This window comes from Macrobrachium nipponense, chromosome 29 (assembly GCF_015104395.2).
Source record: "Macrobrachium nipponense isolate FS-2020 chromosome 29, ASM1510439v2, whole genome shotgun sequence".
In the NCBI taxonomy this organism is placed as follows: Eukaryota; Metazoa; Arthropoda; class Malacostraca; order Decapoda; family Palaemonidae; genus Macrobrachium; species Macrobrachium nipponense.
Window position 1 is genome coordinate 4,378,404 of NC_061092.1, and position 26,259 is coordinate 4,404,662.

The following is a 26,259-nucleotide window of genomic DNA, read 5'->3' on the forward strand; positions in this document are numbered from 1 at the left end:
TGAATGATAAAAGGGACATCAGCTTTAGATCTCCTAAATATAAGATTAGTTTCCCATATACAAGAAATATCTGGAACATTAGCCACTGTTGCCTGAATATCTCTTGGAACATCTTGGCATGCTGACTTTTTTTTTTTTTTTTTTTTTAACTACAAAACAGTTCACTGCTGAAAGCTTTGTATCAATCATGACTTGTAATGTGGTCCTCCAACTATATCTTTGAGATGGGCAAATAAATGCAAAGCTTGTACTATTCAGTTGGGTGTACATTCTGGCCCAGCTTTGATTCACATTCTGGACCCAAATGAATAACTCTCTGTCCTTACATTGGTTGGGTATCTTCTTGGTAATCCTCTTGGCGACTAAAGATGAGAGATTTAGTTATAACACAAGAACAACATTCTTCCTATGGACCATAAAAGCACATGATTGGGGAAAAGACTTCCTGGGCAATTAGTGGCATCTCATCCTTCATTGCTTTGGAGTAAAATGTTGGGAGTTTCATTTCGGCAGTGCTTGAGAAGTGAATATGTTGAAGATAGTTATTATTTTAATAAATCTTGAAGAGGTTCTAGAAGCTCAAGATCACGGTCAAATGTACATAGTACTCAGCACCTGGCAGGTGTCTTTTCATTGCAGAATTGGACGAAAGCCCTTAATTGTAAGTACATTAGACTGCCTCTTGACTATTCTGGTGGCCAAGTCCTAAAATTTTACGATAGCATGTGAACCATATATAAAGCAAACATACTTGAAACGACCTCTTCCTTCACTGAGCCCAGATCTATCCTGTACAGTGTTTTACACACAAAACATGAATACAACTTGGGAATCAGAAGATGCACTGTTGTTGTTAAAACATAACAGATTGTTAAAGCATATATGTCAAATATATAAAGAAATTGGTAATACTACAGTAATTGTATCTGTTTTGAGACACATCAGAAAAGTAAAATTAAATATTTAGGTCTTAAAAAAAATCTCAAATAGAAAACACAACAAGCCTTAAAAACTATACAATCTATGGATTCTACTACTTATGACACATAGGTAATAGTGTAGTTCAGTTATAATGATGAAATAAAATTATGGGTCTCAGGTGTTCTCTCTTAAATGTGTTCTATATCCGCTCATCTATAAATATTTAAGTTTATATCTTGATCCTCTTAAATTGGAAACATTATATTACATTCTGCATTAAATAAAATTTAAGAAAAATAATTGTGAAGTGGTAACAACACAATTTAGCTATTTACTTTTGCAGTAACTGTAAAGTTTGAAACCTGTTAAGTTTGATCTTGATGTAAATTATGTACTATAAAGCTATTTGTGATGACACCATAACTATAACCTTCCTATCCTTTTTAACTGTTTTTACTATTTGTATAAATAGTAGTTTTTAAAGTGTTTCCTTAAATTTATTTTCACTCAAAACTCTATATTAAGTGATTCATAATACTTAAGTTTCTCAGTCCAATTAATATTTTCTCCTCTACAGGTTATCCTACTAGTATGTATGGAGGACATACAGGAGCTCCTACTGTATATAATGCTGCAACCTTCAAATATGATAACGAGTATATTACGAATAAAGACGACATTTATTCTGGCTCCAAGAGTATGTATGCAAAATCTCCTCCCTTGCCCAGAGCTTCTTCACTGAGTCGATCCCAGTCTGTCTACACCAAACCACCACCTCCGAGGATCGATAACTACTCGAGAAATCTGACTCAATCCCATAGTTTGTGTAATAAAGTAGCAAGTGGTTTTACAGCCCTCTCTCACACTGACAGTATCTACAAGAACAACCCTCGTCAAGACACTCTCTACATGACTAGTAAATCTGGAATAGTAAAGCCTGAACCTGTTTATGGGACTGCTACCTCCAACCGTCAGCATGATTCTGGAGACTCCAACTACTCAACATATCGAGGCTCTGCAAGTTATAGTTCATCAAGGTCATCTAATCCTGGCCCCCCACCAGTACCTATGAGCAGGTCACGAGCTGATAACACTACTCCAAACTCTGCACATTCAGGTCTTATTACTCCTAATTCTGTAGCCTCCTGTTATTCACCCAACCCACAGTATTAAGAGGAAATTTATCTGCATCATATTTTGCAGCACAGGGTTTCGGTTATGAAGTAGAGGGCTACAAAGATAAAATGATGTACATCAGTACAAAATTTTCTAAAAGTTGGCAAGGTAAGGCCGACTTCTCTTGTTAGGTTTATTGCCATTACATAAAGTAGATATATTTTTATTTTTTGTCTAGTGTTGCAAAATCACTGTTGCATAGGACTGGACTCCTTATGCATTGTTAACTAATTGATGATTACAGCAATACAAAATGTTTCCAGTAAATTTACCTCGAGAATTTTTCCAAGCTTCACTTAAAATTTCATGACTGGTCCTGCTGAACTAAACAATGTGTGATACATTGCAAATTTTAAAAAGTTCAGTTATTTATTTTTTAAAACTGCAGTAAATACTGTTGATGATAAAATCATATAATCTATTATTGTTATCTCATACACTATTGTATGATACCTTTATGTCTTTGATGTTTAGAGACCACTGCTGGTCAAAAAAAAATATATAAGCAACAACTTTGCATTTTCATACAAAATTTGGTAGGACAGCATTTTTATAAATCAGTATTTTACTAAGATATAATCATTTTTATTATGGTAAAGTTTGTAAGAAAATGCAGATTGTAAATTGTAGGCTGTAGTTAGTCAAGTGAAAATGTGGCTCAAAGAACACTGTAGTTCATACAGCATAAAGTTTTGTATGTCATTTATTTTTTTTAATGAAAAGTTGGGTGAATAATGAACTCCTAGCCATCACTATTAAATCATCTATAATTTAACTTTCTGCAGTTTAAACAAATTGAATTGTATATATGTTTTGTACAGGAACCATCTAGTTCACAAAAATCAAAATGCACATAGCTTTTTATGTTGATAGTAACATTGGAACAAATTTCAGAAAAAAAATTAATCCCACCTAAAGCTACACAAAAATTAAAATACGTCAATAAAAGAGCAGTTTGTAGTTTTCGTATTACTATGTACGTATTAATATTAAGTCTTGAACTGGATAAGATATTACCCAAGTAAAGAACACAAAATGTAAATTGTCAAAGCACAATCATCGAGTATGAATATTCACACTCCTTGTGAAAACAAAGTACAGGTGAAGCACATGCAGAACAACATTGCCCACTCTTTAGTTTGGTAGCTTTTGTTAAAAAAGCGATGGTACCTTAATGAGAGAAGGGTTTTTGTTGCTCTAAGGTAGGGCTGAAGTGAGGTAGGTACACTTCTGCAGCAAGGAAAGTGTTAGGAAATACGAATGCCACTGAAGACTTAAGAATAGCAAGGATTTGAAAATACTTGTACGGTGCAACAATGTTGAGAAGTAGCTGAATATTTCATTAACTAAATACAAATGTGGTAACATTTGAGAGTAGTATTGTATTTTTGTCTGTTAATTTTATTCCTTTATGGAACTTAAAGTTTTACAAAGTTAGAATCCATGATGGCAAGTATATTGCTTACTGATTTTTGAATTATTCTTTTCTTTGAGAATATGCCTACTTTTGGTTCCTGGTACACTTCATAACTCAAAGCCAAAGTTTGGTCAAAATTGTAACTAGTATAATTAAACCCCTTATTTATGAAATTTTGTCAAGCTTCGTTTGTGTATTGTATTACGTGTAAGTAAAGTATTTTCATGTGCCACATGACAGATGTTTTAACATGTTACCTTTAATAAAGAGCTGAGATTGTACCTCTACAGCAAGGGTGTGACATATGTTCCTAAGATTTTCGGTAAAAAGATAAATAGCAATATGTATGTCTATTATGTATGAATCAGTAATTTACATATAGCCTTTACATTAAAGAAATAACAGCTCCTTTAGTAACTTTTGGTGAAAAATATGTTTATCCAAAGCTAAGTTCATAATACTGTAATAACTGGAACTTTAAAGAGATGGAAGAAATTATGGTTGTTATTGGGACCAAAAATTAGTAAAAATGCTACAGTGCATAACTATTTTAATATCAGTATGGTAATGTTAGTTTATATTTTGGACTTTGAAACGGTTTGGTATTAATTCTGAATTTTTAGTTACAATTACATTTCAGTGTAAAATGTAAAATTTCGTGCTATGTAGTACTTCTACAGGTGAGCAGTTCACAGGCATCTCTCAAAAAAGAAAAAATATATGGAAATAGAGTAAAACTATTCAGTACTTGCATGTCAGTTTCCTCTTCTGTGATATATTTGAGAGTTATTTCTACACATGTTCATTTCCTCCATGGAGATATAATTATGGTTTGATGATTTTGCTTCACACTTGAGCTTGTAAGTTAAAATGTCAAGTTTCCCAATACTGCATGATCATTATCAAAGCTTGGAGTATTATATAAACATTTATTTCTATAACTCGATGGCATCAATAAATTAGATTAAGGTATATTTTACTTATGTTATGCCATGCCCTTTGGTCAGGTTGACATGATCGTTACATACATTGAACTAGTATAACCATTTTCCTTTCAAGTCTGGTTAATTATTTGATGTTCAGTTTACAAAGTACATAATACACATCTTTCACAGCTAAGGCACCCAATACTACCAACAGATCTTGGAGAATTGTGCATACATTGCACTGATTTTGCAAAGGACTACTGTTTGCATGGCTATGTGGTCTCTATCCTGTGTATTAATAAGCCTCATTGATCTGGCTGATTGTTTATCAATGTATCTAGTTGCTAAGCCCTGCTGTCTTGTTGCATGGGTCATGTAAATAGTCGTGTTATATTTTAGTATGAAATAAAATTATAAAACCAAAATAAATATACTATTACATATCCTGATTGGTGGGAGTGGAAGGCAAACCTGAGCTCCTCATGGGGGGGGGGGGGGGGGGGGTGGAAGACAAACTCAAGCATCTACCCCATGTCCTACACTTTGTTATTCTCCAAGAACAGTATGTATTAGCTTTTTGCATCTACCACATGACCAAATCTTGTTAATTGGTTGCTTGATGTTCAAGAACATATAATGCATGATTAAACATGATATTGTTATGATACAATAAAGTTTCATACATACTTACCTGGCAGATATATACATAGCTATCGACTCCGTCGTCCCCGACAGAAATTCGAATTTCGCGGCACACGCTACAGGTAGGTCAGGTGATCTACCGGCCTGCCGCTGGGTGGCAGGACTAGGAACCATTCCCGTTTTCTAATCAGATTCTCTCTTTTCACCTGTCTCCTGCGGGGAGGCTGGGTGGGTCTTCAATCGTATATATCTGCCCGCCAGGTAAGTATGTATGAAACTTTATTGTATCATAACAATATCATTTTCATACATTCAACTTACCTGTCAGATATATACATAGCTGATTGACACCCTTTGGTGGAGGGCAAGAGACAGCTAACTCCTGACTAGACAGGTAAACAACATGTGTTGTAGGTATTTATAGACCTTGGTTCCTCTGTGTTTCTAGACGAAGGGGTCGACTTCCTAGCTATGCCTAGGAGTCTGCTTCGTCTCAAGAGCCTTAGCAAGATAGTGATCTGTGGCCAAGAGTTCTTGTGGGTCTACCGATGGGGTCTTATCCACTTACTCGGTCGAGCCTAATTGGCATTTGTCAATGGGTGCTAATCCGCTTATATGACAACATGCCTATGCCTATTGGCATAACTAAGGAGCGCAACACCGATCCCGATCACCTGTTCCTAACATTGAGGGTTCGCGCTAAAATTGAAAAGAGTTATCCCCCAAACTCCTTTCAAACCTCAAAAAAATCACTAAGTTAAAATAAATTCAACTCATTATTAAAGGAGTGTGTCGGCTCCTTATCCCAGCAACGTATCCGCTGATACGTATAAACCAAGAGAGAAGGATCTCTCGTAGGTTAACTTGAAGTCCTTCGTGTAATGAGCAGTCAACACATAGTTGCATCTCTCATATGTTAAAGCTAATATGTCTTCCTGACATATTGTTACGAAAAGAACAAGAATTTGCAAAAGCTCGCACTTCATGAGCTTTTAAATTCTCAGCTGTTTGAAGGTATCATCAAGTCACTTATGAAGTGCTTTAGAGATCACCATTGTTTCAAAGAAGACTAGGACTTTCTTTGAACTGGATCTCATCTGGATGAAGCCTAGCGTCTGGCTGGCGCCTCGCGCCTGCTGGCGCGAGGAGTATCCTGTTTGGAATACTCCTGGCGCCTGACAGTCGTAAAACACTCCTCGAATACTGCCTGCCGTCTGGAAGGCGCATCTCGCCTCCAAATACTCCTGGCGCCTGTTAGGAGTATTAAGCTCAGAATACTCTGGCACTTGGTAGGCACATCGCGCTTCGAATACTCCTGGCACCTGGTAGGAGTAAAAAGTCTAGAATACTCCTGGCGCCTGGGAGGAGTATCGAGGTCAGAGTACTCAAGACGCCTGACAGGAGTATCTCTTCCCAAATACTCCTGACCTATGGAAGGCGCATCTAGTTCCGATATCCTGTGGCTCGGTAGGAGTATCGCTCATGGAATGCGCCTTTCGAATGGCAAGTATATTGCGCTTAGCGGGCGCTATACTCCTATCAGGAGTTCTCTCTTCTCCAGTTGGCTCTTGTTGCTTGGATGAAGATCTGGCCTAGAACGATCTACAGTAAAGTCAGGCTCTTTGCGCCTGGCTCCTAGTTGGCGCCAGACGCTTGGCAGGAGTTACTTCCTTTCCCACGTCTCGCCATGCCTAACGCATCGCTCCCCCCAGAGAAGGCCGCTTGTGCGACAACTCCCCTGTAGGGTTCGTCGCGCCCGACAGGAGATCGGTATTGGATCTCTTAATCGGAAGCCTGTCATCCTTTTTACGAGTAGGCTCTTTAGAAAGTACTCCTACCAAAGACGCTAATTGCTCTGCACATTCATCAAAATTTAGTCAGCTACATCCAGTAGACGATAGGAAATCTAAAAGTCCGAGAGACAAGTCTTCCTCCGAGGAGGATCGTTATTGAATACTTCCGTTGCTAACGAGTTCTCCTCCTAAATGTGATGAGTTTTCTCGTTGCAGAAGCTTCCCTATCCTTGCCCGAAGGAAGGGAAGGAGCCTGGAAGCTTAAAGAGATTCTGAGCTGAAATTGGTAGGACTCCTGATTTCTAGCTCTTGAATGTATCTCTCTGACCCTTTTGGGAAGTAGTTTGAGCCCTCATCGCGTTCCAAAGACTCTGTCAGTAAACGTTTAAACCTTGTCTTCTTCTGTAGATGACAATGTCAATACATTACCCGGACAACGAAACCTCTATCTGAAAGCGTTGATCCAGGAATAAAAGGCTTTAGTTCTTTTGCCAAACATACTATGCTGGCCAGAACCCATTGCCGAGTCTTCATAGAATTTGATTCCAGATTCTAAAGCCCAAAATTTCACTTGTCCTTTTGATCGTTTAGGACCAAAGAGAAACATTTGATTAGGAGCAGTTCCATCTTGTCGGAACACGGAATTCTGAGGCCCAAATTAGGATCCCATTCTAAGTATAAGATCTCTTACTATTATCGTATAGAGGTATTGATATTAAGATCCTGCCCGAAGATCTTAATTCTCTACTATCTCTAATATTCTTTGTCGAGACAGAGTATATCTTTTTACTGTGTTCATTGATAGCATAAAATACCAAGGTGATTCTTCCCTCTGAAAGGAAGAAAACCATTATGTGGTTCACAGAGGTATTCGGAAGAGGAGTTTCCCTTTCATCTGCAAGATCTGCCCGCAATTCTTGTTTGTAACATATTTAAAGGAATTATCAAGCTTCCCTTGAAAAATCCTCTCATCTTCATATTTACTTCTGGTCAGTCGCACGCAGACAGACTCAGAGTGGATAGGTTTTTTCAGGTCACAATATTTATAATAGATTCCGATAAAAATCTCTACTCTCTTAGAAAAACCTTCCGACATGCTGAAAGAAGAAACGTGACCCTCTGTGAATCCAACCTTTTTTATTGCCAAATGATGCATTCATCTTCTTCCTTTGACGCCCATTTATTTTAATATCTGTTTAAGAATATATATAATAGGGGAAAAAAGACCTAAAGTTTATTCCCCTATTTAACAAATTAAAAGATGGCGTATCTTGACTAACCTCTCTTCTTGTTTCGAGGAAAAGGAAGGCAAATCTAATAAGAAGCTCGTTCATCTTCTGCCTTGCGAAGAGATCTGTGAATACTTTCCGCAGGGTCTGACAACTCTTTCCAATAAATGTTAAACATACGTTAACAGTTGTTATCGTCGATCAAAAAAAGGTTCTCACGGACGTGCAAAATCCCGCATCGAACCTGGTAAGGATCGTTACGTTCCGTGTCTGTTTCCAAATAGGTTAAATCGTGCTCTGCCGAATTAAAATCATTTATAATACCGTCACATTGTGGTAAACAGGCATTCATCTAGGAAACTCTTGTAAGGATAGTAGGAACGCTGTAATTAACCACGGTGTGTGCATAAGGCTTAACCGTACCGTTATCTTAAGGTGAATTTCCTACTACATTCTTTCCTCGCCGAGGCAGAGAGAGATCCTTAGCAAAACGAATACGATGTTATTCATGTTTGCCTAAAAATCCATCTCAATTCGCGGTTAAGTCCCTGATTGTAGGGGGAATATACGGTGAAGCATTGCGATCCTTAGGAGAGAGAGATGTAACCAACAGTTCACGACGAGAACCGGATGGTACTGGATTGGCTCACAATTACAGCCGTCTCGTTCACTGCCTGGCTGCATTCTTCCTGATTGCCAGTTACTCCCTTCAATGAATGGATATAATAAAATTATTCTCGAGTCTAAGAAAACTCTCAAATGCAAATTTAAGCCAAACAACCTTTGTTAAATACCGACGCTGAGTAGGTACTGTCGTAACAAACCTTTTAAGCGAAGAAGCCTTACTAGGGAAAATCCTGTAAGGATATAGATAATTCTGTAGCGAACCAGAAAGGCAACTATGGTCATGCGTATATGAACTTGTCATTCAGTAGTCGTATACAATAAGTCTTCTACGGACATTCTTTCCTTTCCGAATGCAGAAAGAATGGAAATCTTACTCTCTTCGTTCTTTTCGTCAATAATCCCGAATGAGTATTAGTCGAAAGAGATCGCAAATGACAACCGAGGACGAAGAGAATCTCTCCAGCTTTTATTATCTTGGAGATAAGTCCGTATTTTTACGCCTTTCTTATCGGGAAGAGCCTCTAATCAATGAATGAGAGCTCGTACGAATCTCGTTCAACTTACCAAACGATTGCCCTCTTTCTGTGAATGGTTGGTTGCATTATTTTTTAGAAGGAGGATGATTTTAATATCCTCTTACTAATACTGAACTAATTCTCACAATTCTGCTCTATCTTCCATTCCTCAAGTTGGGAGAAGATTGAGCAACCGGAGGAGAAGCGCTTCCTTTCGAAAGGTGAAGGGCTTTTAGCAGTACCGACTCTAACCTGACAAGGGCTACGGCAGCCTGTGCTACATCTTGCTCCTGCCTGGAAAAAGCCGAACTTGCTCTTGCCTCCTTTATTGCATTAAGACGATCCTGACAAGGGCGACAGCCGCCTGTGCGACAACTCCCCGTCCCTATCATGGAGAAGCCTCGAATGTCTTTTCACCTTTCGCCTGGAGGACTCTTGGCGGTTGTCAGGCTCTTCTTGTAGGAGAAAGTGCCTGGCGCTAAGCAGGAGTATCTTGCCTAGAATACTCCTGGCGCCTGGGAGGAGTATCGAGATCGGAATACTCCTCGTCCTCGGAATACGTACGTCCTGGCGCCTGGCAGGAGTATCGCGCTCCGAATACTCCTGGCGGCCTGGTAGGAGTATCGTGCTCGAATACTCCTGGCGCCTGGCAGAAGTATCGCTTTTCTAGGAGGAGTATCGTGATCGGAATACTCCTGTCGCCTGGTAGGAGTATCACGTTACCGAATACTCCTGGCGCCTGGGAGGAGTATCGTGCCGTCTGGAATACCTGGTGCCTGGCAGGAGTATGCTTCCGAATAATCATGGGCCGGGAGGATATCCGTGATCGGACTCCTGGCACCTGGCAGGAGTATCGCGTTCGATCACGATACTCCTGGCGCCTAGGAGGAGTATCGTGATCAGAATACTCCAGGATCCTAGCAGACGTATCGCGCTTGAAAGTTTTTCTTGTTGGAAAATTCGAGCATCTGAAAGGCGATCCTCGCCTGGAAAGTTCTGTACGATCTGGAAGGTTATTTGAATCTGGAATCTTCCGCCTTCTGGAAGGTTCCGCTTGTGCGGAAGGTTCTGTGTGCGGAAGGTTCCGATCTCTTGTACATTTGTTTCTTGCTTAGAATTCGACAATACTTCCATTTTCGACATAGCCCTCCTTTCTTCTGAATGAGAAGGACTTCCATTTCCGATGAAGATCCTGGTTCATAGTGCTTCAGGCGCTTTGCGCCTATATTCAGGCCCTTCAGGTGCTTTGCGCCTCGTTTCAGGCGCTTTGCGCCTTGTTTCAGACGCTTTAGGCGCATTGAGCCTCGTTACCGTCCGGAGCTTCATGCCCAAGGAGCTAGAAGCTTAAAAGTTATATATATATGTGTAATCACTAACGAGATCCATATAATTCATTCGATCAACAAATATTCTTTAATATCTAATTCGTTCTTCTCAGAATAGATATATTTTCATTATACATGTACCGATGAGGAATTATTGAAATAACTATTTCAAACCCCCATGGGATAGAGCCCCCCCCGTCCAACTGTACGGGGGGATGAACCCGGATAGGGCAATGCCTCTACCGCAACTGTTATCGAATGATGTCTTCCTTTCTCCGTCTCCTCTGAGGTTCCGAGTAGCCAGACGAGATATCTTGCATCTTCATTTAATCTACGCCGTTGAATGTTTCTTCTCCTTATTCGTCAAGACGATAATAATAAGGGGAACACATTGAATTAGGATGCCTTTCCAATGGCTATCCCTGGCAGTCTGGGACGTCCTACAGAACCTGCCGAGGGGACGCCTGATCGGTGGGGATTCTCTGTAACCTCCGTAAGGCTTTCGACATTCCTTCTCCTCTGGGCCTGTGAGCTTGGAAGAGGTCTAGGCCTGGGAGCGAGACAAGAGCCGATCAGACGCACCCTCTATTGCAATGGGGAACACTATAATCACTTCTTACCTTATAATAGCTCGTATCTTGAGCTACATTCCTTTATCTTCAAATTGCAAATGAATTTGTAGTTTCTGTGAAGTAAGAAGGTGATGAGGAAACTACACTACTAGTACTGTTAATATTCTAACTGCTCGTCAGAACGAGAGCTATTAAAGCTTCTAAAAAAAAAAACATATCTAGTTCTATGTTTTTCTGACTTCCTCAAATAGGAAGTTACCTTATTTTCCTCAATCAAATTCTAACATTTATTACACTTTATCAATGAATAAATATTTATATTTCCCTTTCTTGCAAACTATGTAATTGTCTACCGAAAACTTCGGTAGTTACACATCCTCTATTCTTCGAAAACTTCGAAGTTAATTCATTAAAAGTTATTAAAAAGTTATTAAAAGCGTATGCCGAACCACCGCCCGATCCAGTACTTTCCCTGTAAAAGTTGGCCCAGAAGATCGATGGCGATGAAACACGAAAATCAAATCAGGAGTGAAAGTAAACATATGTTTACATTCCCAGCGACAGAGAGAATCTGATTAGAAAACGGGAATGGTTCCTAGTCCTGCCACCCAGCGGCAGGCCGGTAGATCACCTGACCTACCTGTAGCGTGTGCCGCGAAATTCGAATTTCTGTCGGGGACGACGGAGTCGATAGCTATGCATATATCTGACAGGTAAGTTGAATGTATGAAAACTTAATGCTTTACCAAACATAGTATTTGAGTATTTAAACTTCAGACTACATGATACTTTTTTTTTCTTTAATGCAAGTTACACCAGTTAAATGCTCATTTTGTCTAAAATTACACATCAATGTTTTTTTCGCATTTATGCCTATGTAAACAATGGTGAGCGCCTACTATGGTAACGTTAAAGTATGTGCATTACTTGTTTTTCCTATAAAATAAGGCTGCCTACATCCTAGGACTAGTATGTAATACGTTAAGATACCTGCATCACAGAAAATCAATGAAGCAGCAAGGATGTCAGCCTAAGACGAAGTTCAAAATTTTCTGAAATACAGGCCTAACATTTCACTACTGTTTGGAGGGCAGAGGTTTCATACAACTGCTTATTTACTCAAAAGGAGGGGATGGGTGATTTTTTTCTCCTACACAACTGTTTCCTCATGTTAACTGTAGCTTCTACACCATAATTGTGTCGTTCAGTCCCTATGCACGCTGAAGCGATTACATCAAAGTACTAGGAGGGACTAGTAACATATGAAGTTATGAAGCCTTTCTTTTGGTGCTATATATTTAAACATAGAGATGCACTTCTAAAGCCTTCTTTGCCCAAGTGAATCACAATCTGAATAGTTGTCATTAATAAACACATAAGTCACAATATGGATTCACACCATGAACAAACTGGTGCTATTATCATTTGTAGCCTCACTCGAAGTGAGATTTGAAAGAAGATGGAGTTGGCTAACTGCTGGCCCAAAGCTACTGGACATTATGAAAATGTCTGAACTAACAAGGGGACAACACTTTTAATGTATGTCTAAAATAATTAGTCTCGCCAGCATCAAATCTTGAAAGCAACATACTATTACTTTAAAAGTTAACATAAGCTGATAATCTCCTAATCTCATCAACACTGCCCTACTTGGGGTGTAGTCCCCGAGGGGAGGCTGGGCGGGTACTTGATTATATATATCTGCCAGGTAAGTATGAACAAACTTTATTGTATCATAACAATATCATTTTGTTCAGGACACTTACCTGTCAGATATATATATAGCTGATTCCCACCATTGGAGGTGGGGGAGGGGACAGAATAAAGGATTTTGTTAACATTTCACATGCAGATGATAGACATCTTGGTTCCTTACCTGTTAGCGTAGCTGACTTCGTGATTACTGTCACCCAAGTCTGCTTTTGCTTTACTAGAGTCTCCAGCAAGGACGTGACCTGTATAGCTGGTGAGATCTAGATGATCTGACAACGGGGGCGTGACCACAATGTGTCTAGACCATATTGACCATACTTTAAGGGCAGCGAAGCAAAGAAAAAACCACCACCTGACCTAGCCTAGCAAAGTTAGTCCCCGAAACTTTAAGGCTAAAATAAAGGGAAGTCCGCCTCTAGCGGTCGACCCTACAACCAAAAAACCAACAACCATAAAATAAAAGCACACCTATCCATTTTCTAAAGGATAGGATTCGTGCCGCTTCCCGTACCCAAAACTGAATCTGCTGATATGTATGGTCCAAGCGAAAAGCAGTTCTCATATGTCACTTTCACATCCCTGAGGTAGTGTGAAGCGAACACAGAGTTGCTTCGCCAAAATGTGGTGCTCACAATATCGCTGAGCGCCATATTCTTCTGAAATGCCATCGAAGTTGCGACAGCTCTAACTTCATGAGCATTGACTTTCAGAATTTTCAGATCACTATCTGGGCAGGACGAATGGGCCTCCCTGATGGTGCTTCTCAAGAAGAACGCTAAGGCGTTCTTAGACATAGGTAAATCAGGTCTTTTCACAGAACACCAAAGATTGTCCGATTGACCTCTAATTTGTTTTGTTCTATCCAGATAGAATTTTAGAGCTCTGACAGGACACAGGACTCTTTCTGGCTCTCGACCAACGATCCCTGCTAATCCCTTGATATCAAAGTTCTTAGGCCAGGGATTGGAAGGATTTTCGTTTTTAGCTAAAAAGGAAGGACTCAAGGAACAGACTGCATTGTGTCCCCTAAATCCAACATTTTTGCTAATTGCTTGAATCTCACTCACCCTCTTTGCAGTGGCTAGGGTGGTTAGAAAGAGGGCCTCCTTCGTTAAATCTTTCAGCGAAGCCTCATGCAAAGGTTCAAAGGGACTCGCCATTAAAGATTTTAGAACTATGTCCAAATTCCACGAAGGTGTCTTAACCTGTGGAACCTTTGATGTTTCGAAGGATCTCAGAAGATCGTGAAGATCCCTATCATTCATCAAATCTAGGCCTCTATGACGGAAGACTGTTGACAGCATACTCTTGTATCCTCTAATTGTTGATACTGCAAGCTTGTTTACATTCCTTAGATGGAACAGGAAATCGGCGATTTGGCTCACAGAGGTCTTGAAGGAGGAAATGCCCTCTTTCCTACACCATCTTCTAAAAACAGCCCACTTAGACGGGTAGACAGATTGTGAGGAAGCTCTTCTCGCGGTGGCGATAGCTTTTGCCACCGCTCCTGAAAACCCTCTCGCTCTTGCCAGTTTCTTGATAGTCTGAATGCAGTCAGACTCAGAGCGAACGGGTTTTGGTGATATCTCTCGAAGTGGGGCTGTTTGAGAAGATCGGTTCTTACTGGTAGGATTCTTGGGAAGTCCATAGTAGGGACATGACCTCTGTGAACCAATGCTTGCTGGCCAGAATGGTGCGACAATGTGTCATCCTTGTTCCTTCCGAACGCTGAATAACTTCCAAAAAAAAAAAATTCCGACGGCGGAAAATACTCCTTGTTAAAAAATCCTCCCAGAAGTTTGAATGGGGGAAAGGCGTATACATCCATCCCCGTCCAGTCCCAAAGCATTGCGTCTACTGCTACTGCTTCCGGGTCGATGATCGGAGAACTGTAAAGAGGCAGTCTCTTCGTTTTCGAAGTCGCGAAGAGGTCCACTATTGGTCGTCCCCATAGTTTCCATAACTGTTGGCAGACCTCTATGTGCAGAGTCCATTCTGTTGAAATCAATTGATTTCCACGGCTTAAAATGTCTGCTCTGACGTTCTGGACCCCTGAAACAAATCTTGTCAGGAGAGTTATGTTCCTCTCTTCTGACCATAACAGGATTTCTCTCGCTATCTTGTAGAGAGAACGAGTGTGTCCCCCCGTTTCTTGATATAAGAAAGGGCCGTGGTGCTGTCCGCGTTGATCTGGACAACTCGGCCTATGACTCGTTCTTGAAAGGCTAGAAGTGCTAAGCGAATTGCCTCCAACTCCTTGAGGTTGATGTGCCAAGGCTTCTGTTCTTTTCTCCAAAGGCCTGACACTTCCTCCTTTCACCCAGAGTTGCGCTCCCCAGCCTGTCATAGACGCGTCTGTAAATAACACTAGGTCGGGGGCTCTGAAGACAGAGGGACACTCCTTTCGACATCTTGGTGGGATCGAGCCACCACTCTAGGTGTTTCTTGACCAACGGGGATATTCTCAAATTCTCCTCTAGGTTTTGTCTGTCCTGCCAATTTTCTGTTAGAAAAAACTGTAGGGGCCTGAGATGTAGTCTCCCTAGAGAAACAAACTTCTCCAGCGAAGAAATGGTCCCCAGCAGACTCATCCATTCCTTCGCCGAGCATGTTTCCTTCTCCAAGAAGGCTGACACTTTTTCTTTTAAGCCTTTCCGCTGACGTTCTAGCGACGGAAAAGCCCGAGCCACTGAATCCATCTGAATCCCCAGATACACGATGGACTGTGTTGGGGTCAGATGGGACTTTTCGTAATTGATCAGGAGCCTAAAGATTTCGCAACCAAAAGTAACGTAGTCTGAAGGTCCTCCCGACACCTTGCTCTCGATGACGACCGTATGAGCCAGTCGTCCAGGTAAAGGGAGACTCGTATCTTCAAGAGGTGAAGCCACTTTGCCACGTTCCGCATGAGAAAAGTGAAAATCATGGGAGCTGTGCTCAGTCCGAAGCATAGAGCTCTGAACTGGAAGACCTGTCCTCTTAAAATGAACCTGAGAAACTTCCTGACTGGGGATGGATGGGGACATGGAAGTAAGCGTCTTGGAGATCTAATGACACCATCCAATCCCCTGGTCTCAAGGCCCCCAGGACCGATTGCGATGTTTCCATTTTGAAGCTTTCTTACTTCACGAAAAGGTTCAGACTGCTGACATCTAGGACAGGCCTCCATCCCCCAGACTGCTTCGGAACCAGGAATAACCTGTTGTAGAAGCCTGGGGAATCTGTCAAGAGCACTCGTTCTACGGCTCTTTTCTCATCATTTTGATCTAATAAAATCGAAGTAGAATCTGTTGCTTCTGCGGCTGATAAGCTGGTGACAGGTCTATAGGTTTCATGCTCAACGGAGGCGGATGGAGGAAAGGGAATTTTGTATCCCTTCTCTATAATCTTGAGGGGACCAGGTGTCCGTCCCCCTTGCTCTCCAAGCCTCTGCGAAGAGAGAAAGTCTCCCTCCCACCGGTGCCTGAAGGGCAGGTTGTCACTTCTTTCCCCTTTTGCTTTGCGGGGGTTCTGCCTCTAGCAAAGCCCCTTCCTCGTGTAGAAGCTCTTGATGGTGCTCTGCCACGAAAGGGCTTAAAATTCTTCTTTGGTACCTGAGCTACTCGAGAAGATGATTGCGCCGCAGGGAAGTCTAGAGGATTGAGACAGCAAATCCTGTGTAGCTTTCTCTTGGTCAGGTTCACAGATAAATCCTTTATTCCATATTTCAGGAGGAAAAAAGATGGGAAGAAGAGGGCGAATAATAACTCCGCTTTCTGCGTAGGAGAAACTGATTTAGCAGTAAACTGCAGAAAAGCGCCTCGTTTCTTTAATATTCCTGTAGTAAAGTGGGCAGCTAACTCATCTGAGCCATCCCCCCCCCCCCCTTACTGCATGTCCATACATGACAGGACGCTCGATAATTCTTCTAATGACAATGATTCTGGGCTCTTAGCTTGCAGACCTAAAGCTCCTAAGCACCAGTCTAGGAAGTTAAATACTTCCAAACGTCCTGTACAGTCCTTTTAGATGGTGATCTATTTCCGGCATAGTCCATGAAACCTTAGCCGAGGACAGGTAAGATCTTCTCGGTGCTTCGACCAGGTTTGAGAAGTCACCTTGCGCAGACAAAGGAAGTCTCAACCCTGTTTCTTCTCCGGTCTCATACCATATACCGGCTCTCCCGTTTAGCTTAGCTGGAGGAAGCGCAAAGGACGTCTTTCCTTTCGTCTTCCTTGATTCCATCCAATCATTCATCCTCTTCAACGCTCTTTTAGTAGAAAGCGAAGCAGCCATCCTAACAAAACCCGGAGCTTTTCTCGTCTTGGATGAGGATAGTTGCGATGGCGGTGAGAGAGGAACTGGGGCGGCTTGGTTAAATTTTTCCGAAAACAATTCCACCTTCAGTAAGCGCGTTAACGTGCTATAATCCGTAGATGCTTCTGAAGGCTCTTTTCTCTTCGCAGGATGCGTATCGTTAGAAGACTCTCCTTGATCTTGACGGTCCGAAGTTTTCTTAGCTAAACAAGAAGCGGTTCTCCTTTGAGGGCTCTGTTCGTAAAAAGGGGGAGTTTCTATCCGCTGAAGGAATAGACGAGACAATGCGCGAATGATCCGCTGTTGTCTTTGAAAACTTAAGACTCTCTTGTAAAGCCTTGTCTTTCGAAGTCATTAGAGGCAAAGGTTCTTCAAAAGCCTCTTTGTGGGATTCTTGTCGATCTTCTCTCAGTTGAGTACGTTTCTCTTTCCGAGAATCCCGATTAGTCGGGTGTCTATCGTCATCGCGAGCGCCCTTGATAAGGGAGCAAGACTTAGGACTCGCAGGAAGTCGCCCGTCTGCCAATGAAAGCTACCGATCCCGCTGGACTCTAATGTCTATAAGACATTTATCCATCAAAGAAGCGTCCTAAAGCAGGACATGTTCTAATGGACGTCGAGCGTCTTTCAAACTTCGCTTAGGACGCTTAACTTGTATCGGGGCGTCCTCTCGAGCGTCCTGGTGAGTCTTACGATCTCTTTTTAAGCGTCGCAAGTTATCATATTCTAAAGCACGAGCCTCCCGTCGATATTTATACAGTACTTCTCTTTCTTGAGGGGTAAGATCCGAAACATAATCTAAACATTGCTCTCTTTGACTTTTAGAGTCTTCTCGAATGCCTTGATACTTCTGGCGTTGGTAGGCTCTCTCCTGATAGAGTGATGCAGAAGTCCGGCGAACGTCGGTACGAGGCTTCTCTTGATCGTTCTCATCCTCCTGACAAAAGCGAGGGCACCTGTGCGACACCTAACCGCTTCTGTCCGCATTTCCCACTTCTGGAAACTCTCTCTCCGGAAACACTTGCGTGTTCTCGGTCGAGTCTGAAGGATCCAGAAGAGGACGACGAAGGGGAGGCTAAGGAACGAGGCGAAGCCAACAAGGGTTGTTTCGATCTCTTAATAGGAAGCCAAAGATCCTTCCTACGTCTTTGGGGCTCCTCTTCTCCCCTTGCGAAGAAAGCCGACAATCGTTGACGCAATTGCATACGAGTTTCATTAGACGGTGAAGTTCCACGTTCAGGAGAAGGACTCATCATATGCGAAGAAGGGCGAGTTGGAGCCCTCTTCTTCCTTTGAACTCTAAGACGATGATAGTTCTCAAAAGTGTCCTCATCAGAAGACGTCCTGCCTCTCTTCTTAGGCATCAATTCTTCGAAGTGTTCGGGTGATGATGAAAGAACAGGACGAGAAGTAGGACGTGAAGCGTCCACTTCCTTAAAACCTCTCCTAAGAGGACGAGAAAGACGCTGGCTGCCTGTGCGGCACCTAGTGTCAAACTCGTTCTCCTCGTGAGAGGCCCTCTGAGAGCTCCATCCCCGGCAAGGAGAGGACGCCTCAGAGGAAGAAAAGCACTCCTTCAATATCTCCGTGCTCGATTCACATACGCTTCGGCAGCCTGGGAAGCGTCCACAGGATCTGCTGAAGGGACGCCAGACCGGTGGGAATTTCCCGTAGCCCTCCTTCGGTTTTCGACATGTCCATTCCCTGAGTCCTGGGAGTCCGACAGAGGTCTATTCCTAGAGGCACTATGGGACCGATCTGACGCCCCCTCCACTACACTAGGGGCACTAATGTTTCCACTACACTTCACTGTGGTCTTCAATGCACTCACTTTCGATTCTAGTGCACGAATCGACTCCATGATGAAAGGGGAAGAAGCAATACCTTCTGAAGCAATAACTTCATTGCCCGAAGGCAAATACACAGGGTTAGATGTAACAACCTCTACAGGAAGGTTAGAATGCGAATTACTACCCTTACTTTTCACAGAAGCACTTCTGGAGGAAGATCTTCTGATTCTATCCCTTTCAAGCTTACGAACATACGAATCATAAGTCTTCCATTCATTTTCGGTCAACCTTTCACACTCTTTACACCTATCATTCATCAAACAAATATGATCTCTACATTTTGTGCATACTGTATGAGGATCCACCGAAGCTTTCGGTAGCCTCACCTTACACTCTAGCACAGTACACACTCTAAAACTAGTTGCAGAAGATCCAGACATATTAGAGAAATCCAAAACCAAATCCAAAGAAAAACCACAATCGCGTATGCCAATCCACCGAGCAAGTTTCAAAAACCAAGAGACAATCAAATACTCAAGTGAACAAAGAGTTTTCCAAAATCCTAGGCGGAGGTCTGTAAACAGTTGTTTACCGACCGGCGACAGAGAAAAATCTGAACAGAAAATGGGAATGGTTCCTGACACCCGCCTCCCAGCGGCGGGAATGGGTACTAACCACCTGGCCGACCACTGCGTTTGCCGGGAGTTTTGAAATTCTGTCGGACTTCGGAGAATACAGCTCTATATATATATCTGACAGGTAAGTGTCATGAACAAAAAGACTGACAAGGCTGGAATGGTAAAATGCACCACTACCTCAACAGCATTGCCTCTAATCTGCTTTTCCATTACAGGCAGTTCCCGGGTTCCAGCTTTTTGATTTTCGGAGCTTGGCTCACAGCGCCCTAAGCGGTTTTACATTTTGCCCTAAGCGGTTTTGCATTTTACCATAAGCGCCATATATTTATTTCCATTATTAAAGCGGTTTACAGCATCTTATGGGTTACAGCGGGCTGTTGGGAATGATCTTCTACCCTCCTCTGATTTCACACTCTGGAGCCCATGTGGGGCAAGGAAGAACTGGGTAATGGTGGTGGGGTAATTCTGATAGTCCGCCATGTATAAATGTCCTGCTAAAGTAAATTCAGGTCACCGAGACAAGTTTGAACCTTTAGTACCCTCTGTCATTTAAAGTCTTTCTTGCTCATGACCACTTTTAAAAATATGATAAGGTTTTGACTGCACAATGGACATGGATCCTCAGCAGTGGTCTGATGAAATTTCCATTCATGTCATTACTTCATAATTTTTCGGGCATTCAAACTAGTAATCTTCATCCTGCTACTCCCCTATATACTGTTTTTCCCAACTGACTACTCCTCTCCCAACCTCATTGTTGGCCAAATACTGTCTCAATCTGATATTTGTCCATTTTCCAGCCACTGTAAACCACATCTGATAGTCTTATGTACTGGCTGATCAGCAAGCTCTTTCCACTGTACATAGGCTTTTGTTATTTTTAATTTTTTCTTTACTGCCTTCTCGATATCAGCTTCATGTTGATCTACTGCAAAAGTAACATATTCACCACCAAGGCCTTGCCTTTCCCTCTAACAAGAATTTCTCTATTAGTTCTTATGCACCCGAGGTATCAAAAATCTCTCACTACACTAACATTACCCATCTCAGAGCAACTAAGGTGAAAAATTGTTACACCGAATAATTAAGGCCTTCACCTGCAGTTAATTACATCTCCCACCAAATTCGAACGGCCACTATCCTTATGGGGCTTTTCCAGGATGTCTCCTCAGTTTTAGCCTATCAAAGGAGACTTTTTGGCCATATCTCATCTTCATGTTATGGAATACTTTTAAAAGTATCAATCAGTATATGAATATTGCTGTCTTGTTTAGAGAGAATCTTCCTGATACAGTGCACATGGCATGGAACCAAGAGTTGATAATGACTTACAATACAATTCTTACGCACAAATTCCAGATTCAATGAGCAACAGTAAAAGTTTTTGGATGCTGACTTTTCTCATGCTTTCATTTACCTTTTAAAAAGACCTTTCTGAAAGATAGGAGTATTGTATTCACCCTTTTTTAGGTTGATATTATTTTATGGGTGGAATTTTGTTTCTGAAGTCATAGTTTTCAAAGTTATTCCTTAAAGCATGAAATCAAATGGACTTCTGACAAGCTACAATAACCCCAAGGAAATCTTGCCTTGCCAAAACTCTCCTCTTTGCCACAGTTTTCTGAATTATTTTTTTATGGAGTTCTCCAAGTCTTGAAGAAGTCCCTCAGAAAATAGCCCACCAACTGGAGCTTTACAAGGGCCATCAAGGCATGGCCACTACAGTAGGGGCAGCGAGTGATGACTAGAGGGTCACTTCCAATAAAAGTAAAGGTAGACTAAGCCCAAGGGTATAAGTTATCCATTAAAACTCCAAGTAAGGTGGAATTCTTCAGCAGCATAAATTCTGCTCCTGAAATTGCATAGCAAAAATGTTATTGTTATAATACAATTAAGTTTGTTCATACTTACCTGGCAGATATATATATAGCTGTATTCTCCGAAGTCCGACAGAATTTCAAAACTCGCGGCACACGCAGTGGGCGGCCAGGTGGTAGTACCCATTCCCGCCGCTGGGAGGCGGATATCAGGAACCATTCCCATTTTCTATTCATATTTTATCAGTGCCACTGTCTCCTGAGGGGAGGTGGGTGGGCACTTAATTATATATATCTGCCAGGTAAGTATGAACAAACTTAATTGTATTATAACAATAACATTTTGTTCATGAAACTTACCTGACAGATATATATATAGCTGAATCCCACCTTCGGATGGTGGGAAGAGACAGAATAGGATTTGTAGGAAACTTAAATTAAGTAGATGATGTATACCTTGGTTCCTCACCTGTTAGCAAAGTAGACTCTGTGATTACTGTCACTTGAGCCTGCTTGTGCTTAATCAGAGTTGCCAGACAGGTGGAGACCTGTAGTGCTGGTGCGCTCTGGATGCTCTGTCAACGGGGACGTGACCTCAACGTGACAAGAGCATAGAGCCATACATATGAGGGCAAACGAAAGCAACTGACCACCACCTGACCAACTATCCAAGACCCCTAACACTAAGCTAAGAGATGGGAGGTCTTCACCAAAGACTCACCAGAACCAAAAAACACAACAACTAAAACTAACCTAAAACCTAACTAAGGGATAGGGAGAGAGCTACCTTCAGCCCCCAAGACTGTGTCTGCAGAAACGTATGGCCCAAGAGAACAACAGTCCTCGTATATCGTTCTCACATCTCTCAAGTAGTGTGAGGCAAATACTGAATTGCTCCTCCAAAAGGTGGCGTCAAGGATGTCCTTGATCGACATGTTCCTTTGGAAGGCAAGCGAGGTTGCGACAGCTCTGACCTCGTGAGCTTTCACTCGCAAGAGGCTCAAATCGGTCTTCTGGTAAGACGAATGAGCCTCTTTAATCACGTCCCTCAGAAAGAACGCCAAAGCATTCTTGGATAATGGTATATCGGGCCGTTTAACCGAACACAGATTATCTGAGGGACCTCGTACCTCCTTTGTCTTGTGGACATAAAACTTTAGAGCCCTGACAGGGCACAGGGCTCTCTCAGGTTCTTGGCCCACAAGGCTTGTCATACCCTTAATTTCAAAGCTCCTTGGCCAAGGGTTAGACGGGTTTTTCATTTTTTTGCTAAGAAAGTGGGACTCAAAGAGCAGACCGCATTGTCACCTTTGAAGCCCACTCGCTTACAAATGGCTTGAATTTCGCTAACTCTCTTCCGTCCGCCCTCAGCCAGAGCGTTAGGAAAAGAGCCTTCTTCGTCAAGTTCCTAAGAGACGCTTCATGGAGAGGCTCGAAAGGACTCGACATCAAACAGTCTAAGGACTAAATCTAAGTTCCAAGAAGGAGGCCTCGCCTGAGGTATCTTGATAGTCTCAAATGATCTCAGGAGATCGTGAAGATCTCTGTTGTCAGTAAGGTCTAGGCCTCTGTGTCGGAAGACTGCTGACAGCATACTCTTATATCCCTTGATGGTCGGGACTGCCAGCTTCTGCACATTTCTTAAAAATAGCAGGAAATCGGCTATCTGGCTCACAGAGGTAGTGGAAGAGGAAATTCCCTCCTTTCTACACCATGCCCTGAAGGAAGCCCACTTCGACTGGTAAACAGCTCTCGAGGAAGTCCTCCTTGCGTTGGCGATCGCTTTCGCAGCTGCTTTAGAAAAACCTCTCGCTCTGGCCAACTTTTCGATAGTCTGAACGCAGTCAGACCCAGAGCGGAGAGGTTTCGGTGATATCTTGCGAAGTGGGGCTGTCTGAGTAGATCTTTCCTCCAGGACAACGTCCTCGGAAAGTCTATGATGAAGGACATTACCTCCGTGAACCATTCCTTCGCGGGCCACATCGGGGCGATCAGGGTCAACCTCGTCCCCTCCGATGCCGCGAACTTCCTTACTACTTCCCCCATGATCTTGAATGGCGGGAAGGCATACAAGTCCAGGTTCGTCCAGTCCCAGAGCAGAACGTCTATAGCGACTGCTCCCGGATCCAACACAGGGGAGCAATAAAGAGGCAACCTCTTCGTCCTCGACGTCGCAAATAGGTCGACTAATGGACGTCCCCACAGTCTCCATAGCTCTCGACAGACGTCCTGGTGCAACGTCCATTCCGTCGGCAGGATCTGATCCTGTCGGCTGAGAAGGTCTGCTCTGACGTTCTGGACTCCTGCGATAAATCTCGTCAGGATCCTGATTCGCCTCGCATCTGCCCACAGCAGAATCTCCCTCGCTAAGTAAAATAGAGGACGGGAGTGTGTACCTCCCTGATTCTTTAGGTACGCAAGGGCTGTGGTGTTGTCCGAGTTGACTTGGACAACTTTCTCTGCAACCTTTTGCTGGAAGAACTGTAGCGCCAGGAAAACCGCCGCTAGTTCCTTCACATTGATGTGCCAGGACACCTGTTCCCCCCTCCAGGTGCCTGACACTTCCTCACCCCTCCGTAGTGTTGCTTCCCCATCCCGGACCACCGAGGCGTCGGAAAACAACACTAGGTCGGGGCTCAGAAGCTTTAGGGACAACCCCTCTCGAAACTTCCGAGGATCTAACCACCATCTTAGATGGTTCTTCACCGATTTGGTGATCAAAAAGGTCGCATCCAGATCCTCTTTGACTCTCCATTCTTCTGCTAAGAAAAACTGGAGAGGCCTGAGGTGTAGTCTTCCCAGGGAAACAAACTTTTCCAGCAAGGAAATGGTCCCCAGCACTCATCCACTCCCTCGCCGAGCAAGCTTCCTTCCCCAGGAAGGCCGAAACTCTCTCTAAGCCTTGCAGCTGTCGTTCCTGGGACGGAAACGCTCGAAAAGCCACTGAATCCATCTGAATCCCCAGATACACGATGGACTGTGTTGGGGTCAGATGCAACTTTTCGAGGTTGACCAGAAGTCCCAGGGACCTTGCCAAGGCTAACGTGAAGTGAAGGTCCTTCAGACACCTCTCTTCTGACGATGCTCTGATAAGCCAATCGTCGAGATACAGGGACACTCTTATTCCTGCAGAATGTAACCATCTCGCTACGTTCTTCATGAGCATGGTAAATACCATCGGAGCCATGCTTAAACCGAACAAAGGGCTTGGAATTGCCAAACTTTGTCCCTTAACATAAACCTCAGAAACTTTCTTGAAAGAGGGTGGATAGGCACGTGAAAGTATGCGTCCTGTAGGTCCAAGGACACCATCCAGTCGCCCGGTCTTAAGGCTCCTAGAACCGACTGAGGCGTTTCCATCTTGAATTTTTTCTTTTCTATGAAAAGATTCAGGCTGCTTACGTCCAAGACTGGACGCCACCCCCACGACATGCTTTGGTACCAGGAAAAGTCTGTTGTAATATCCTGGTGGCCCCAGGTCTAAGACCGGTTCCACCGCTCTTTTCTTGATCATTTGATCTAAAAGATCTAAAAGAACCTGACGTTTCTCCCCTTGGTATGACAGGGAAAGATCTCTGGGAGTTGTGGATAGAGGAGGAGGGTCCAAAAAGGGGATCTTGTACCCCTGTTCCACTATCTTGAGGGACCACGCATCTGTATCTCTCTCTCTCCACGCCCCCCCAAAGAACTTTAGCCTGGCTCCGACCGGCATCTGAAGGACTATCTTCTCACTTAGAGGATTTAGGTTTGAAGGAACCTCTTCCTCTTGCAAGCCCTCTCCCTCGAGGAGCAGCTCTCGAGGGAGGAGCGCCACGAAAGGGTTTAACCTTCCTAGGTGGTCGTCCAAAAGACGACGTGGTAGGGACTGCGGGACGTCTTGAAGACTGGGCCAAGAGGTCCTGGGTAGCCTTCTCCTGTAGGCTCACTGCCAGGTCCTTTACCATAGCCTGGGGGAAGAGATGGCTCGAAAGAGGCGCAAAGAGAAGCTCCGCTTTCTGCGATGTAGAAACAGACCTAGCTGTAAAGTTGCAGAAAAGCGCTCTCTTCTTGAGAAAAGCAGTGCCGAAATGAGACACTAACTCTTCCGAACCATCCCTGACGGCCTTGTCCATGCAGGATAACACATTGGACAGCTCCCCCAGACTCGAGTCAGGACTCCTAGATTGAAGATCCAGGACTCCCAAGCACCAGTCTAGAAAGTTAAAGACTTCCAGAGTCCTTAACAGACCTTTCATGTGATGGTCAATCTCCATTGGCGTCCACGAAATCTTAGCGGTCGATAAAAGAGACCTCTTCTGTGCATCGACCAGACTAGCAAAGTCCCCTTGGGAAGACGACGGGATCTTAACTCCTACTTCTCCATTGTCTCATACCAGATGCCGCCTTTCCCACTGAGTCTTGAAGGAGGAAGGGCGAAAGTCGACTTGCCCTGATCCTTCCGACGTTCCATCCAATCCTGCAACTTCTTGAACGCTCTCTTAATGGACAAAGAAGTTTTCATTTCCACAAACTCCGGAACCTTGCACGACTTAGATGACGAAAACTGAGAGGGTGGAGACTTGGGAGCTGCAGGCTGGAACTTCTCACCAAAAGAAGAGCGTAACAGTCGAACCAGCACCTTGTAATCGGACACAGACGAAACTGAAGGCTGTTCCTCCTCAACTGAGTCCGCCGGACTACTAAGCTCTCCTTCCTCCCTAAGAGGCAAAGGAGATTGCACCTCTGGAGAGGGCGTGCACCCAACGGGTCTAGCCTTCAACAAAGGCTTTCGAGGATGACTGAAATCAGCCTCTTCAAAGCGACCGACCTTCTGTCGATCCTTAGAGCTCGAAGAACGAAGAGCGTCTTGACCGCGCTGAGCG

At 43.2% G+C, this 26,259-nt stretch overlaps 1 protein-coding gene and 1 long non-coding RNA gene across 4 annotated transcripts in view; one reads left to right on the forward strand and one right to left on the reverse strand.

Annotated features, from left to right (window-relative positions):
• LOC135206052 (neurogenic protein big brain-like) overlaps positions 1-4,876 on the forward strand; it is a 104,646-nt gene extending 99,770 nt beyond the window's left edge. Inside the window, exon 7 of the mRNA XM_064237243.1 lies at positions 1,499-4,876. Coding sequence (XP_064093313.1) covers positions 1,499-2,094 — 596 coding nt within the window. The 3' untranslated portion in view covers positions 2,095-4,876. The remainder of the gene's footprint in view (positions 1-1,498) is intronic.
• The window catches only part of LOC135206053 (uncharacterized), a 77,929-nt gene that overhangs the window by 7,486 nt on the left and 44,184 nt on the right, over positions 1-26,259 (reverse strand). The window lies entirely within an intron of this gene.